Genomic DNA, 17,524 nt, shown 5'->3' with positions numbered 1-17,524 from the left:
TCTGATTTGATTAGACCGTTATTATTTGCTTTAAACCTTCAAACTGTTTTGCTGTTTCATTTCGAGTAAACATCAAAGCCAAGATGGGTTAATGTGTCAAGATGTGACCTAGATTCTTGCCTCCTATGCAAATGTCTTAGCCAAGAGAGGTTACACTGTTTGAAATAAAACCTTTTCTTTTATTTTTTACAATGTCTTTTCATTCCCCTTTTAGGAGTTGAAGGGCAGTAAGGAGCCCCTTTGTTTTAGCCCAGCATGGACAGCTTCTTCAAGGCAGCTGTATGTGATCTAGACAAACTGCTTGATGACTTTGAACTCAACACAGGTAAATTCTAGGGCTGCAACAACTCATCATTTGTTCTTCTTAATATTGAATCTGATAATTGTTTTGTCAGTGGTTTGTTTGGTCTGCATTTCAACCAGAAACCAGCAGTATGACTTCATTGGAAGGTAACTTGGCTTATAAATTGGAAGGTTGCCGGTACCAATTTCCTACAGGTCAAGGGTTGGGTGGCCCCCCTCTGAGCAAGAAGCCCAATCCCCGCTCCACATTGATTGGGTTAATTGAAATTCACCCATAGGGGCCACATCCTCTGGCATTAAAAAAAAATAAGGAAATGGGTGGAGTAAGCTGCAGAAGATGGGGTTTATTTACACTTTGATAATTTGTGGGAATGAGATTTGTAACTCATGGCCACACATTAGGCAGACAATCTTCTTAAATAATGGTAAAAGCTGTATGATATTTGTAGGAAGTTTCCTGAGTTTTTTTCCCCCTCTCTTTTTAATTACAGAAGAACTCGATAGCAAATCGGTTTTTCTGAAGCCCTCTGCATACACTTTCTCATCACTGGGCTCCCAGTCTTTATCCTTGGAGACGTCCACTGTCCCGCCAAGCCTCCCCGACCTCAATTCTCTTCACTATGGTTCCGCCACCAGCTGTCCTGACCTCCCCAGCAGCCACAATTGCAGCACAAACGATGCAGAGGTCAAACCTGAGCCTCTCACCGGAGTGGACCTTCTATCTTCCGTGGATCACCGGCCGGCTAACAGCTCTGCCCCTCCCTGCCCCGATCGAGCTCTGAAGCCCGTGTGCGACCTTGTGAACGACACAAGCTCTGCCATCCTTAACAGGGCTGGCAGCCATGATGCTTTCAGTGAACTGGACCTGGTGGAAAAGCAGATGGAGGAAGAGGAGGTGAAGGAGGAGCAGGAGGAGGAGACCCTGCTCGTTGATTTTGACAGCCCCGTCGTCATGGAGGAGCAAGGGGGGCTAAGCCGGAGTTCTGGCTGTGCAGACGCAAACAATGTGCAATCCTCTGCAGGAAAAGACGAACTGTTCAGTCTTGATTTCCATGATCAGAGTGGTACATACTCTTCCTCACTCAGTCTACTGGATGTTATTCTCCCTGCAGCTGTGGAAAGGGGCTACGAGTCCTCAGATGATCCTCCATCGCCCAGGACCACTGAGTCAGCCAGCACAGAGGACAGGGACTACGAGGAGAGGGCTTCTTCAAACCATATGGTGGCTAACACTGCACACAGCTATGAACTAAAGGACAGTATTATGGCTGAGAAGACCACAGAAACAACAACCTGTGTGAATAAAGAGAACACACAATTACAAGAAGGGTCAGATGAAGGTGAGGCAGAGTCACCTGAAGGTCCTAAGTCTGGGGCCTCAGAGAGTGAACCAGTGGGCTTATCATGCTTACCTCTAGCAGTGTCCATGTGTGGAGCTTTGGTGCAACCAAAGACCAGTGAAGAGGAGTCGGGACAAGCTACAGAGCAGTATGCTGAGGCAGACGTGTCTGAGAGCACAGAGGCAGACTCCCAGTCAGCACTGGAGGCCAGCGACGAGAGGTCACGTTCAGACGAACTAGCTTACCCATCTGTGCTGCCTGTGACGGTGTCTCAACAGCTCACAGACGGCAGACTGTCCCCAGAGGGGCATCATGTCTCTGTTCAACCTACTGCCACTGCCTCTTCTACAAATCAGACCTCCTCTGATCGCTCAGAGCCCAGTCCAGTGGATCCTCCAGAGTTTGGCTTTGAATATCTGCCCGAGAGTGACCAAGCTGAGCTGTTGGTGACTGACGAGGAGTTGGATGCATTCCTTCAGACGCACACAGAAGCAGAGCAGGCCAGAAGCATCTCCTATTGCGGCAATTCTGGGGATTGTTCTCAACCTGAAGGTTTGTTGGAAACAAATGGAAACTTAGACAAGCCCCAAGGTGAGGGTCTAAGGAGCTGCGGTCAAGCTCGACTTCAGGAGGAGGGTTTTGCTTGTCCAGAAAGTGACAGAACAATGTTTGTGTCTGTGGAAGGAAGTTTTAACCCCAGTGGTCCACAGCCCAATGACTCTTGTGGACCTTGCCAGGAAGAGCCAGATACCAGCAACAATCTCCTATCCCAGCACAGTAGTAGCCCTGATCAGCAGCACTCCTATGGAGGTGCAAGACCTAAACAGCTACACTGCCAAACTGCAAGATCTCCACCAGCAAGAGAAGAAGACGAAGGGGGAGACGAGCTTCCAAATCTTTCAAAGTGCCCAAATGAAGCAGAGTATGAAGAGAGTTCGCCTATAAGCCCAAGTCTTACAGAAGAGCATTCCAGCATTACGGGTTCAAGCCTTATTTACGCCAATCAGGAGCCTCAGGATTACAGCGTGGAATACGACGAACTTTCAGAGCCCCCACCGTACCCTGGGGAGTCGCCCACAGAAGGTGCTAGGTCAGTGAACTGGAGGAGAGAGGAAGTGGAGGAGCTGGGCAACAGGCAGCCTGCATGGGTGCCCGATTCTGAAGCCCCCAACTGCATGAACTGCTACCAGAGGTTCACTTTCACCAAGAGGCGGCATCACTGTCGAGCTTGTGGCAAGGTATGTTTGGTTGTGGATGCATTAAAAAAAAAGGAAGACATTTAACTTGAACTTTTTACTGGTTGATATGCTGCAGCTTTACAAAAAAGGCCTTGTTTATGTTTTCCAGAGCAGAACTCTTCCCACTTCATGTCATTTCAGATAATACCGATTTCAAAATAAAGCTTCTGTTAACAGTTTTTTTTAGCAATTATTTCAATTAAATCAGAATAATATCTCACTTTCACAATAAGTTTCTTGTATAATTTAAATGCAGTTAGTTTAATTACTTTGTAAAATCCCTTATGCTAGGTGTAAGTTGTAGGACTTTGAGGAAAAAGCTACAACCTGCTACTATGTTTTATCCTCCATACTAACTACGAAGGACCTTCACATGCAGCCTCTAAAAATGTCTGAAAAATGCATTAAAAGCTGAATAAATATTTTTGAATTGCACCAAAACCTGGGGGATGCTCAGATTACTCAATTTGCTGGTGCCTCACTGAATTAATTAACACATTGACATGAGAAAAAACAAAAATAAAATACCTCTGCTAATATCAGTGCCATGTTTTCTTTTCAAAGTCAAACAGATTATCTGTTGTGACAAGAACTATGTCCAACCTTGGTAGCTAGTAAGGGCAGTAGGTCTATAATTATCCATAATAAATCCCTAGGATTAAATATAGCCTGGTGAATTCATGTAAAAAAACAAACAAAACAAAGAGCATGAGTCAGCACTTCTTTTTCTAGATCCTCTGTAGTCTGCACTGATTTGTGTGTCCTAAAGCTGGAGCGTAATCCTTTAAAGGCCTGTAACTGCAGCAGCATTAGACTGTTTTAGTATCTAAGTCCCTTGGTGAGTCCTGTAACCTGTATATTGCTTCACATGTGTTATTTATGAAGATCCGCTCTGCTGTTTGTGGTGGATTCCTCTCATAACACGTCTCTTACATCAGTATCGTGCTCTCTCCAATGTGGCAGGTTTACTGTGCCATGTGCTGCAGCAAGAAGTGTAAGCTGAAGTACCTGGAGAAGGAGGCTCGCGTGTGTGTCCTCTGCTTTGACGCCATACATCGAGGTAAGTTGTCTAATCGACTGGGGGCCTCTAGCTCCACGGCATAACTCTGCAGCCACATGAGGAAATATCAAATCAGACCCACGTGTCAAAATTAAACGTGTCCTCATCATAAGAACTGTATCATAATCCCACAATAATATAATTTGTGCGAGGAACCTATTGTTATCCTTCAGAATATTATTATTATTATTATTATAATAATAATATCCGTTGCTTTACTCCTTAAACTTGGCGTGGAGGTCAGGTCTGGCCAATTGCGATATTGGCATAGTTACCAGACCCGTGCCTTGCTTAAGGGCTGAGAATTGACTCGCTGAACTTCCCAAAACTTGGTGGGAAGATGTTAAAGACCGAGACGATCAAAAAAGACGACCGTAACCATGGCCTCAACTCAACAGGAAGTCAGCCATTTTTCCATTTCCTACAGAAATGAGTGAACTTGTTATTATTATTATTATCAATATCGATAATAATAGAAAGGTGTAATGCTGCCACCCACAGTTTGAATTCTAAATCACAATTCTTGATGTCCATTACTTTCCTTCTTCAACACAGTTCAAAGTTCTTTATCGCAGGTCTGTAACATATATGTATTTGCCTCTCTTGTTGGTGTCACGTAGGGGTGGGGAAAAGAGGGTAGGATAGAAATGACATGTGATGCTTGGACGTCTGTTGCCTCGTATCGTACATTACCATAACTGCGCACATCACCGATGACTGGAGGCTAAAATGTCACGTGCTCTCAAACAAGAGCAATGAATGAGAGCCACACGGGTGCTAATGATCAACGTATTGCACATTAAAGCAGGATTCTGTTTTTGTCTTAAATATGTGAATTTGTGATTCGAGATGTTACTTCTTTACAATGCAGTCGTAACCTTCCAGTTTACACATTTCATTTAGTTTTATAAAAGATAATGGAAGTAAATGAAACTATTGTTTCTCATTACAAATGCACTGTTGTTGGGCTAAGTGGTGAGTGATCACAGCGTGTTTGTCTGACTGTTGGCAACATAACTCAAAAAGTATCAGACGGATTTGGATGAAATTTCCAGGAAATGTCCACAATGGGACCAGGAACAAGTGATTCAAATTTGGGTGTGATCCATAGACCCTATCACTATTTTTATCAACTTTTTGTGGGGGGCTGAGCTGCCTTGGTGGAGGTCTGCGCTCTCCGAGTGCTTTTCTAGTTTTATAATCCAATTGTGGCCCCTGAATCGTAATCCTAATCGAATCGTGAGGCACCTAAAGTGATGAACATGTGCATGTTTTTTCTATTTGGTTAGCATTGATGCCTCACAGCAAGAAGGTCACTGGTTCAGATCCTGGTTTGACTGAGGGCCTTTCTGAGTGAAATTTGCTTGTTCTCACTGTGTGTGTATGTTTGTGGTTTTTCCGGTTTCCTCCCACAGTCCAAAAACATGCAGATTAGGTTAACTGGACAGTCGAAAAAAACTCACTTCCTTCTCTTGTTCCTCCAAACTTATAATGTAATATTATGACGACTGATGGGAAAAAGACGCACGTGACGTCATGTTTACGCGCAGCGACACCGGAGTCCAGGCACCGTTTACCAGTTAGCTCCGTTAGCTGCATTAGCATTTAGCGTGCTTACAGCCGAACTGGAGCGGTCTGATTATTAAACAAAAAGAGCAGCGCTACAAATAACCAGCGTACCTGTGTACTGTGTATATGTGCCTCTGTTTTTAAAGTTTAGCATTACTTTAGAGACTCATTTTAACAATCCGGAGTCACATAAACATGAAGTCACATGCGCCTTTTTCCGGTCAGTCGTCATGGAAACGCATCATGCGTTAACACGCCCAGCACTAGTAAAATTCATAATATTCATAAATTATCATGGCTTTTTACTCTCAATTTAGTCGGAGCAGAAATAAAGTTCAGTTGGTTCTATTTATGTACTTTGAATGCCCGTCTCAATGATAAACAACATGTTCAGAGAGGCACCTTTTCCTAGACTGCAGCATGGACATGGAGAGGGAGACCAGAGATGGGAGGGGGAAGGGGGAGGGGGTGGGGTTTGGGATGAGGGGAGAGGGAGGAGAGTTATAGCAGGACACTGGCATTTGTCCTTGATAGTGTGTGTGATTGAGGACCCACCTAATGCAGTAGTGCAGTAGGTATGTGATGCTCACACGCAGTCTAAATTAGGAAGAGAGCTGGCAGGTGCTCGAGCACTGTGATGTCATCCCTCTCTCTCCCTCCCTCCCTCCCTCTCTCTCTCTCGCCATCTCTCACATCGTGTGCTGAGCTGCACGTGAGAATCGCCACATTCTCCCCAATCTCCTCTCGCGATTAACAACACGCATAGACTGGCGGAGCAGCTTCAGCAGCGACTGGGATGCGAGTGTCTAAATAACAGATGGAGGCATAGCTTTGGACAGTTTGACTTTTAAGTAGAGGGATGGTGAAGATGAGGTAAGAGACGCTTGACTGAAGTGTTGCCACTGTGCGTCCTGCTGCTGCTGCTGGTTTGTTTACATGTGTATATTTTCATTGCAAATGGTCATTTTGTCTTGATTTTAAAAGGGACGTTTGTTTTTGGTAGTGCTATATGTGAAATTGCGTCACTTGTAATTTTTTTTGCATTTTTGTACTTTGCCGGAAGACCTGGATGACTTTTTGTGCTTCGTCATGCCTTTCTTTTTTTAGAGCGAGCTGAAATAGCTTTTCTCATAATGATGCTACAAGGAATTTATTTTCCACAAACAAGGCTGAGGATATCGGTCATATGTCTTTGAGGTGTTTGGCTGTGTTCCAGTTTGCCCCTGTAAATCACATTGTAGCTGCTGTCGGTACACAAACCAGATCAATAAAGATCTATGATGCTTAATCAATATAATGTGGACGGGAGCCACGTCAGCATTTTCTTTGAGTGCAAACAGAAGGCGTTAAGAAAGCATTTCACATGGAAGCGGCTTTCCTGAATGCCAATTTTCCTTGTTGGCTGTAACTTTTTGCAACATCCTATGCACGAGGACCGGCTATCTATCGTTCCTTATGAACTGATTAGTTGTTTCCTTCATAAAATGTCCTCAGAATGACGATGTTCTGAACTGTCTTGTTTAGTCTACAAACCAAAGACATTAGCAGAACATTTTTATATGTATAAATGTAATTTATAAATTTTTGCCAATTTATTGTTTGTAATTGGTGCAGCCCTACTTTATTGAATAATTTTCAACAAACACTAGTGCAGTGCCCGTAGGTAGTATGTATTCCTATACTGGGAGCTGAAGAAGATATTTCAGTTATGGTAATGCATGATAAGGAACGTAAAGGCTAACATAATACAAACACTGTGCAACCTCATTAGGCACAACGCAATTTTTTTAAATTTTCCATTAGCATAGCTAGCTGTTGTGACTGTCATCCACACCTACGCTAATGCTAATCGTACCCTCGTTAGCTTACATTTGGAAAACGGGTTTGCCAAGTTAGCCCAGCCTCTTCACTTCCACCTCGCTGCTCCAGACAGCACAGCTGCTGCTGATGAGCCACTGCCTACCGCCTGGTGAAGTGTGATAAATCAGCGAAAATTAAAATTACTCCAAGAAAGGTGAAAATCAAGGATGCACACCAATAGGCCCCACCAGCCCCATACTAGGGCTGGATAAGTTGATGATGTGTCTTGACAAACTAAAGCCAAGTCAAAAAATGCCTGAAAAATTACCTGGACGACTTCAAAGCAATTATTGATGAAGTACTAGCTGAACAAATAGGTTTGACCTGATGACAGCACTGACAAATGAAAGGATCGCTTAAGCTATTACGTTTCATTATGTTATTTCAAGTGAGCTACACCACCGTTAAAAGTTTGGGGTCACCTATACAATTTTTTTGTGTTTTCCATTAAAACTCACACTTTTATTCATCAAAAGAATTAATAGAAAATATAGACAAGACATTTACAAGATTAGAAATAATGTTTTTTATTAGCAATTAGCGATTAGCAAACACAATGTACCATTAGAACACTGGAAATGGGCCTCTATACACCGATTTACATTTTCCATTAAAAACCAGACGTTTGCAGCTAGAATAGTTGTTTACCACATTAACAATGTATAGATTGTATTTCTGATTAATTTAATGTTATATTCATTGAAAAAAAAGTGACCCGAAACCTTTGTAGTAGTGTACGTTTTGTGGCAGTGGTTCAAACCCCGAGTTCCTCTGTGTGCTAGTGTCCTTAGACTCGACAGTAAAAACCACTGACAGTGGTAAATGGTATAGATGTGCTGTATGAATATGTGTGTGTGAATGATTATAGGGCAGGAGTTTTCCTTATTTCTATCTGATTTGATGCCTGTGTCGAAAAATGTCCACAGGTTTTAATAATCACATGTGTCTCTTTGTAGTCCAGGCCCTGGAGCGGATGATGAGTCCCACAGGTCCCAGTCCAAACCCCAATGTGCCATCTGAATACTGCAGCACCATCCCTCCTCTACAGCAGGCCCGTGCTGCCGGCACTCTAAACTCGCCTCCACCTACCGTCATGGTGCCCGTGTCCGTTCTCAAACACCCAAACAACGACAGTATGATCACTCTATACTCTACTGTACACAGTAGCCGTGTCTCATTTCAGGGTCTAGATCCTGCGACGTGTGGATTCGTTGTTCGGTTGTCGTCCAAAAATGCGTCACAGTGCCGCGGCATGAGCGTGTCCCAATTGCCAAAGGGGATCGTTGACTCCTTCTTCTCATGTGGCCGATGTTTGTGAAGGTTATACTTGTGTCTCCTTCACAGCGAAGGCTATCCCAGAAATCAGCGCGCCAGTGTCTTTGTTAAAATGTTATTAACAGAAGTACGGCGTAGCGATAGTCATGATTTTAATTAGATATAATTTTGAAGCTTTTTATTAGTGCTGGGCACTAGGTTAACGCACAACGTGTTTCCATGACGACTGACCGGAAAAAGATGCGTGCGACGTCATGCCGCGACACCGGAGTCCAGGCACTGTTTACCAGTTAGCTCCGTTAGCTGCATTAGCTCCTTTAGTGCTTTTTGCGTGCCGACAGTCAACCTGGAGCGGTCTGTTTATTAAACGAAAAGAGCAGCGCTACAAATAGCCAGCGTACCTGTGTACTGCGTATGTGTGCCTCTGTTTTTAAAGTTTAGCGTTACTTTACAGACTAATTTTAACAATCCGGAGTCACGTAAACATGACGTCATGTGCATCTTTTTCCAGTCAGTTGTCATGGAAACGTGCGCTAACGCGATAGCGGCGGTTAACGTTGACACCATTAACCCACGTTAACGGTGTCAACGTTAACCCAAGTTAACGGTGTCAACGTTAACCCAAGTTAACGGTGTCAAAGTTAACCCAAGTTAACGGTGTCAACGTTAACCCAAGTTAACGGTGTCAACGTTAACCCAAGTTAACGGTGTCAACGTTAACCCAAGTTAACGGTGTCAACGTTAACCGCCGCTATCGTGTTAGCGCACCCAGCACTACTTTTTATCCAAGTAGTTTCAGCTGATTCTTCATATTATTTCATTATTATTCCTTTGTGGATTAAAGAGAAGGCTTAAAATACTTAACCAGATTTTATTTTAAAATTGTTTGTCTTGTCCAGTATGAGATGCATCACATTTACTCCAGTATTACATGAGATATTTAAATAAATAATATTAACCTAATCATAAAACGAATAAACTGGTATAACACAAAAAACACGAAAATACTTCTACTATTAGTTCTACAAACTAATATCCATCCATCCATCCATTTTGGGGATGTTTTTGCTGATTGGCACTTAAATCAAAAGTCAGACTTCGAGGGGCAAGAGAACTGTGATTCAGGACTTTGAACTGTAGAGGGCAGTGTTAAGCTTCTTTGTGTAGACGAAGGGAAACCGGTGACTTCTGTGGTCTAGAATGTCTCATTTCAACAGCGCATCACTTCCGTCTCATCCTGAGTGAGCAGCCGACGGAGTCATCTCCTCCCGAGGCTGTGCACTCCACAGGATCCAGCCCCTGAAAATGAGACATGTCTAGTGTGTACTTCACTGGTGGGAAAGTCTCCTTCCTGACTAGGATGTTTAAAATTACCATTTTTTTCTCTCCCTGTGTGTGTGTGTGGTCAGGTTGTCCTCGCGAGCAGAAGCGTGTCTGGTTTGCTGATGGCATTTTGCCCAACGGAGAGGTGGCAGACACGACTAAGCTGTCGGTGACGAGCCGCAGGAGCTCACAGGAGTTCACTCCAGACCAGAATACAGTAGGTCATGGATATTATAATCTCCCTCTTTACGACCTCAGCAGCAAAGCCAGCTAGTGACCTTATTTTGAGTGTAAGTTATAGTGGCTTCTAGTGATCACAACCATTTAAAGGGGACATATTATGCAAAATCTACTTTTTAATCATTTAAGTCCTTATATTTGGGACTCTGGAGGTCCTATCAGTCGACAAAGTGTGAAAAAAGGTGACTCAGTCATGTTTTTGTGGTCCTCCTCAGTCTAAGTACAGGAGCTGAAACACGCGATGTTGACTGCCGCACTCACTTGGACGTCACAATGCGCTAAATTCCTTGAATTGTTGTCTCGTGGAGCTCCGCTTTGTCTGTAAAACATCTGTGCTGGCGAGGGCAACGGTATCAGAAAACCAGAAGTCCGCAAAAAGTTATATTCTTGGCTCCTCAGTGCAGCACAGAGTTCTACACAAACTTCCAGCCTCAGAGGATTTATCTGTCCAGTGGATTCATGTTATATATGACGGCAATGTGCCTGCTAGAGCCTGCAAATGATCACTTTTCCAAATGCTAACTGCTGTTAGCTCCCAGTAGCCTCTGTGGCTGATGTCATTTCCTGTCCCTTAAGTTTCATTTTACTTTCTTTTAAGGTGGACCTAAAGAGATACTACTAAACAGAGCGTTCTGATAGTTACACATATTTCATGGTTGTAAGGAATAAACATCCATTATAGTTTGAAATACAGATACAACACAGATGTACTCTCTCCGTTCAGCCCAGCCCAGCAGGGTCAGAGGGAGAAGTCAGTATCTCCTCCTCCCCCGAAGCCTCTGGAGCAGTTGAGGTGGTTCGACCTCCGGTGACCGGACCCTGGGATTACGGCCTACTTTCTGGAATCGGCTCTTCAGTGAAGAGGGTCCCCAGTCTGCTACCAGAAAACAACGATGAACTCCCTCCTCTGCTCTTCACCACCGGCGAGGATGATGGAGGAGGTGTGTGTTTATTTTGTGTTTATGCTGGACAAGTCCCCTGAGGAATCCCAGCCCGTTCTTTGGCAAATCTCTCAAACTCCTCCAGATTTGATGGCCGTCTGGCATGGACCTTCGTCTTCAGTTCACCCCATATAATTTCTGTTTTCCTTTGTAGATGTGTTGGTGGAGGACAGCCCTGCCCCATGCCAGATTCTGCACTTATTAGAGGAAGGAGGACCCCGACCTCTGACATTTGTCCTGAATGCCAACCTGCTCATCAACGTTAAACTGGTTACATGTGAGTAGAACGTGTCTTAAAACCACAAATCATAGCTGTTCTTTGGATGCATTGCACATACAGTACATATGGTGTATAACTGAGAATCATGCATGTCAATGTCAATTGTGATGTTTTTGTTTTGTTTGTTAGACTGTGGTAATCAGTGCTGGTGTTTCGGCTCGAACGGTCTGCAAGCTTTGGGACAGAGGGAGCTGGTGTTTTTGTTGGAGTGTTTGCCAGAGGAAAAAACTCTTCCAAAAGACCTCTTCACACTCTATCTCACCATTTACCAAGATGCCCAAAAAGGTAGAAAAGCCACTTATTTTTAGCTTTTTAACATCAGCATGTTTTCCTGAAAATGAAGACGCATACAGAGTCGGTGTTCTCTGTCACAGGGAAGTTTGTGGAGGAGCTGGACAACGTGACATTCACAAGCAGTTTCCTGGGCAGTAAGGATCACGCTGGGATGCTCTTCTTCTCTTCCACCTGTCAGCCTCTAGATGGCCTCAGTCTCCCTCCTCAGCCTTTCCTGTTTGGCCTTCTCGTCCAGAAACTGGAGGTGCCCTGGGCCAAGGTCTTTCCGCTCAGGCTGCTCCTGCGGCTTGGTGCCAAATACAGTGGTGAGTTAAATGTTGTTGGTCGGCTGACTATATGACCTTTCAAGTTTCTTAATCCTAGCTTTCATAATCATAGCTGGAGCTATATACCTGAGCAACTCCCCTTTTGCATTCCTCCAATAGACAAAGGAGTCTGCCTTTCCCGGCCGTGTTTTCACACCTATTTGTCTACTGTAGTTATCGGGGAGCCGACTCCCTGCGGATGCTAGCTCTGAGACAAAGAAATTGAATTTGCCATTACAATGCTCATTGAAAACATATACCACAGGAGCACAATTAACAGTGAAAGTATTGGCGTCTGTATGGTGGCAGCCATCTTGGAATCCGAACTTGGCGTACATGAGATTTGACCGTGTTTTGGAGTTGGAAATTCCAAGTTCCCACTTCAAAAGAACTCGCTGGAATATTGTAAATACAGTTTTAAAATGAGTCGGTAAGCTGGATAATTTTGTCACAATGTTCCTAACCAGTATTTTGTTGCCTTAATGTTATTATATATTGACATGTAAAATGTTCTATGTTTTCAGTCTATCCCACTACGCTGACTAGTGTTCGTTTTCGAGAGTCTGCGTACCGAGAGACGGGACACACCATTATGAATTTACTGGCTGTAAGTTGTACAATGCAACCACGTGCACTAGATGGATTTGTTGTTGTAAAAAATTGTCAGCTTTGGAAATAACAATCTTGACTGATGGGTTTGTATAGAGTATAGTAATCCCACCAGAAACCATGTCACTTCTTAAATGAGACAGACGAGTTGAAATAGTTAAAAGGGAATGTTGTTTACATTTGCTGGCAGCCATTACTTGACTCGGTCTCTCTGAAATGTTTTGTTCCCAGGACCTGAGGAACTACCAATACAGTCTGTCAGTGGTGGAAGGCCTGACCATCCACATGGAGATGGGCCACAGTTACATCAACATTCCCAAATGTAGCTTCAATGAGGTAAGAGACGGCTTTAAATGAATAATTCAGATTTCTGCAGAAACTCTAAATATTTAATTGCTAAGAGTGAGAGAAGATAGACCAGCCTTTAAAACCAGTCCTCACAGAATATGATGTCACGATATAGATATAATATATATTATATTATTATGTATAATATAATACATATAGGAATATGCTCTCCAAAATAAAATAATTAAAAAACCAAAAGAACTTCCCCTCTGCTTTTTTTTCTGCACACACATCTACAATTGAGAGACTGGTGTAGAGGTTATTATTGATAATGTTGTTTAACTGTGTTCCGCAGATGCAGAAGGTGGTAAATGCATCTAATGAGCATGTCATCAGTATTGGAGCAAGTTTCAGCTCGGAGGCCGACTCTCACCTGGTGAGCATTCAAAACGAGGACGGTAACTACCAGACCCAGGCTAACAGCATGCCTGGAAAGACCCGCACAGGTAGGAATCACATTGATAAACACTGCTTACTCCTCCGTTTGTGACCAATTAAAGCAAACAAACAAAAGAAATGACAATAACTACAGACGGTTAACTCTCTCCGGTGGTGTGTGTTCTGTTGCAGTGACTGGGGCAAGTTTCGTGGTGTTCAACGGAGCTCTGAAAGCCTCCTCAGGCTTCATCGCAAAGTCCAGCATCGTCGAAGGTATCGTTGTTAAGTTTCGGTTCATCTCGTCAAAACCATGAACCAAGTTTAGAACACAGCTGCTGTGTCTCAATTCAGGGGCTACAAAAACATGACTGAGTCATCTTTTTTCACACTTTGCCGACTGATATGGCCTCCGGAGTCCCAAATATAAGGATTTTAATTATTAAAAAGTTGATTTTGCATAATATGTCCCCTTTATAGATCTATCATTAAATACTCAATTGTATCTACTTCCATTGGAGTTTAGCAAATCTGGTCGGTTTTTCACCTTTTTCTCTGCAGAGCTCCCCCTTGTGTCTACCACTTTAAAGATCACTGCTGACTGAGTTTGCAGCATTGTATTACTGCTTTTACTAAATTACTAATAAACATAACAGTATTTAAATATTTGATCTTTTTTGTGTACTGTTAGGTATTCAGGTGAACCCGGGTACAATACTACAATTCATAATATATTAAAAATATATAAAACAAATATTGTTATCAATGATTGCATTCATAAAAACAACTCAAATAGCTCCAATAACAAATTTATGGAGCATCTATTACCACAAGGTGGCAGCAGCAAGCATGTTGTTAGTGGACATCATTTGGAGGTTTCTTGTCTTCTTAGTTGTGAACCCTGCATTAATTTCACTAGCTCTCATGCGCTGGAGTTTAGAAATATTCAAATAGCTTCTTTTTTTTCTCGGGTACACAATGAGTCCGGGGTAAGTTTGGGCTTGTGAAGGATCCACCCAATTCTGTTGCTTGACTGCAATGAGTGGAATTTGTGTTTCTCTGTCAGATGGGTTGATGGTTCAAATCCCTCCTGAGACGATGGAGTCTCTGCGTTCTGCCCTGAGGGATCAAACAGACTTTCACATACCCTGCGGCAGGAATGACGGAGGGCAGCTCCGGGAAAACGTCACTGTCCGCTGGGTCGACTGGAGTTCACCCGTCAACACGGGGTAACGGCACACGTGCACACAACTATTTACGCACACACTTGTGCAATCTGTTCTAACGCTCACTGAATCCTGCTGCTCATCCAGGGAGTAGTTTTAGGAGTAAAATCAGATCAGTTTTTCCCTCTTTTGTTATTTGTGGAGTTTATTTGAATAAATCTGATGATTGTGGCAACAATATTGTCCTGTAGAAAAACCAGTGGTGTGGATGGCAGAGCCCTGGATGGAGTGCGCAGTGTGAGGATGCAGCAGGACACGGAGTTTGAGTCGGATGGTCGAACCATCACGTGCACTGAGGTGAATTCTCTTCTCTGAGCTGATGGCTTTGCATTGTGTCTTAACTCTAACAGATTTAAAGGTACAGTGTGTCCGAAAATGTACAACACGCCTCAAAAGACTTCTTGCCTGAACGTCTCCCTAGGTTTTCTACCAGCTGAAGAACCCCGACAGCAGCCTGATGTCAGTGCTGTCGTCCTGCAGTGTGTTTCAGAAGGAGATGGCTCTGGCCGCCTGCAGTGCTCTGACTCCATACCTCACTGTTCTCACCTCCAGTGGCATCAACTCCATCTCTCTCCGTGTCTCCACGCAGGCTGATATGGTAAGAGATATAGTTTTGACTCAGGTCACATCCGATATTACGTTTACCCTGAGGGATATGATCAAGGGCAGTTAATGACCAACAATCCATCCTAAATGTGACAGGTGTCTACATTCTTAAACATGCATAAATGGAATACACCAGTGGTAGTTTTTATTATTTTATTATTCAGGCCCTAGCCACAAATGGCGGCAAGAATTTGTGCGAGGAACCTATTCTTATCCATTATTATTATGTATGTCCCGAACCTGTGCGTTGCTCAAGGGCTCTATAGGGCCCCCTAAGGTGAAAACATAGGCAAAATTGAGTTTCACCGAATTTCCCGAAACTGGATGGAAAGATGTTATAGACCAAGACGAACAAAAACGTCGACCGTAACCATGGCCTCAACTCAACAGGAAGTCAGCCATTTGGAATTTTAGTGTCCATTTTGGCCATTTGCACCCCACATAAATGAGCGAACTCCTCCGAGCGTGTTTGGTAAGTTAGTCCTTTATTAGTCCGGCAGAGGGCTAAGAGAATATTGACAGTAGCAAAGACAGATAAGATAATAAATAATAAACATTCATTTTCAAAAGTGTTGCAGAAGTGTTTTTGTTTGCTTTCACACAACGTTCATAATGTGTGGCTTTTGTCCACCTCGCTTCTTTCCCGGATTTGACACTTTAGCATTAGCTCTCGCTCAGCCGTCTTTGCTGAAACTCACACGCTTCAGTTTTGTTAAAATGCTAAATTATTCTTAGTTTATTTTTCCAATTGTGGCTGTTACATAATCGTCAATGCATTGGAAAATAGACCTCTATCGGACATAGTTTAATGGCAGGTTTTAACGGGCACTAAAGGTTGTCTAGATGTGATGGGATCATCATGAACAGATGTTAATACCAGGTCTGAAATTCTGAAATTCTGATCATCAGTCATCATGTGTGTCTTGTATGTGCTCGCTCTCAGGTGGAGTACCAGGCCGGCTCTGGAGGCAGGCTCCTCCCTCAGCGCTACATGAACGAGCTGGACAGCGCTCTCATCCCCGTCATCCACGGAGGTAGTGCTAGCGTACCACAGACCGCCATGGACATGGAATTCACCCTCTACATCACACACACCATCTAAACGCACGTACGCAGACGGCGTCACACCGGCGCAAGTGTTGAATAATTCTGAGCACAGACGGATAAGCTGCGTGCTGTAGCTGGACAATGCTAATGCAGCAGCGGCTGGCAGCCGATTGCTGAGGACGTGTAGCGATTAGCACTGCGTTCGCACTGTTTGTGCGTTCCGTGCTCACCAAAGCTGCTTTAACGCAAGAAGCCAAACACTAAACAAGGGGACACAACCAAATGCAACCAAATCATTCACACCGGTTTCCTCGGATCTGCCTTCCAGGCTCCATGCTGGCCTCCATCAGCTCGGAGCACCTCGGTGAATGTTTCCCACTGACACTCAATGGAAATGTCTCTCACTGACTAGTCCTTTAAATGTCGTCAAAGCGAGGGACGTCGGTGACAACTGCATTCACTACTTCATATGATCCGGTGCTGATGTACAGACACTTTTATATCAGGCTCTGTTCTACAAAACAAAAAAGAAACTAATTGCATAACAGGGATGAAAAGAAATTTAATCTCGCGTCCTTTAATGCAGCTCTGTTTTCATCCCAATGCTTTTTTTGTGACACTGCAGAGGAAAATACAGGCTTTTTTTTTATGTTCTTATTCTAAATCTCTGTGTTCACGCCCCCCCCACAAGTTCACTGCAGATAATTTCTTTAACACAACCAATGCCTCCTATTCATGAAGCAGTGCCCCTTCGTGATATCTGATCATAGCATAATCAGCACCTTCACAATGAGCCACCTTTTGTTTATGTTGTCAGGTCCTGAAATACGATCCACCGAGTTCAGAACGTTCGGTTTAAGGCACAGCGCTTTGTTAGAGCTTTGCAAACGTACAAATGCAGCAACCGTTTTACCTCTGGTAGCTATGACGGGACAAAGGCATGACATCGTTTATAGTACGGACAATTGAATTGACAGGATTGCGACGAGCATCATCATACTACTTTTTCTTTAAAATACATCAACAACAAGGGGCTCTCCAATAAATGACGGGAATTCTATCAGTTCACACCACTTTAAAGGACCACTGTGTAAGATTTAGTGCCATCTAGTGGTGACGTTGCATATTGCAACCAACACTCCATCTTGTAAGTGTATGTAAGACATTTTAAAGAGGAAAAATACGGTGTAAAAACATAGCAGCACAACATGGCCAACTTCATGAAACAGGACTCCATAAAAAGTTCATTCAGAGGCACCAAAAAAAATCTTTGGGGCCCAGAGAT

At 43.5% G+C, this 17,524-nt stretch overlaps 1 protein-coding gene across 1 annotated transcript; it reads left to right on the top strand.

Moving 5' to 3' along the window:
* Positions 1–217: 217 nt before the first annotated feature.
* On the top strand, positions 218–16,772 carry zfyve16 (zinc finger, FYVE domain containing 16). The gene is made up of 17 exons (XM_083886662.1): positions 218–325; positions 795–2,881; positions 3,845–3,941; positions 8,327–8,503; positions 10,055–10,185; positions 10,933–11,149; positions 11,304–11,426; positions 11,559–11,714; positions 11,804–12,028; positions 12,553–12,635; positions 12,869–12,973; positions 13,281–13,431; positions 13,556–13,636; positions 14,427–14,589; positions 14,778–14,883; positions 15,008–15,184; positions 16,136–16,772. The coding sequence occupies exons 1-17, from the start codon at positions 256–258 to the stop codon at positions 16,292–16,294; spliced, it is 4,308 nt and encodes a 1,435-aa protein (XP_083742788.1). The 5' UTR covers positions 218–255; the 3' UTR covers positions 16,295–16,772.
* The last annotated feature ends 752 nt before the right edge of the window (positions 16,773–17,524 follow it).

The sequence above is a fragment of the Microchirus variegatus genome (genome assembly GCF_963457635.1).
Source record: "Microchirus variegatus genome assembly, chromosome: 1".
In the NCBI taxonomy this organism is placed as follows: Eukaryota; Metazoa; Chordata; class Actinopteri; order Pleuronectiformes; family Soleidae; genus Microchirus; species Microchirus variegatus.
The sequence above is the reverse complement of the archived record's forward strand: the minus strand, read 5'-3'. Positions and strand labels throughout refer to the sequence as shown.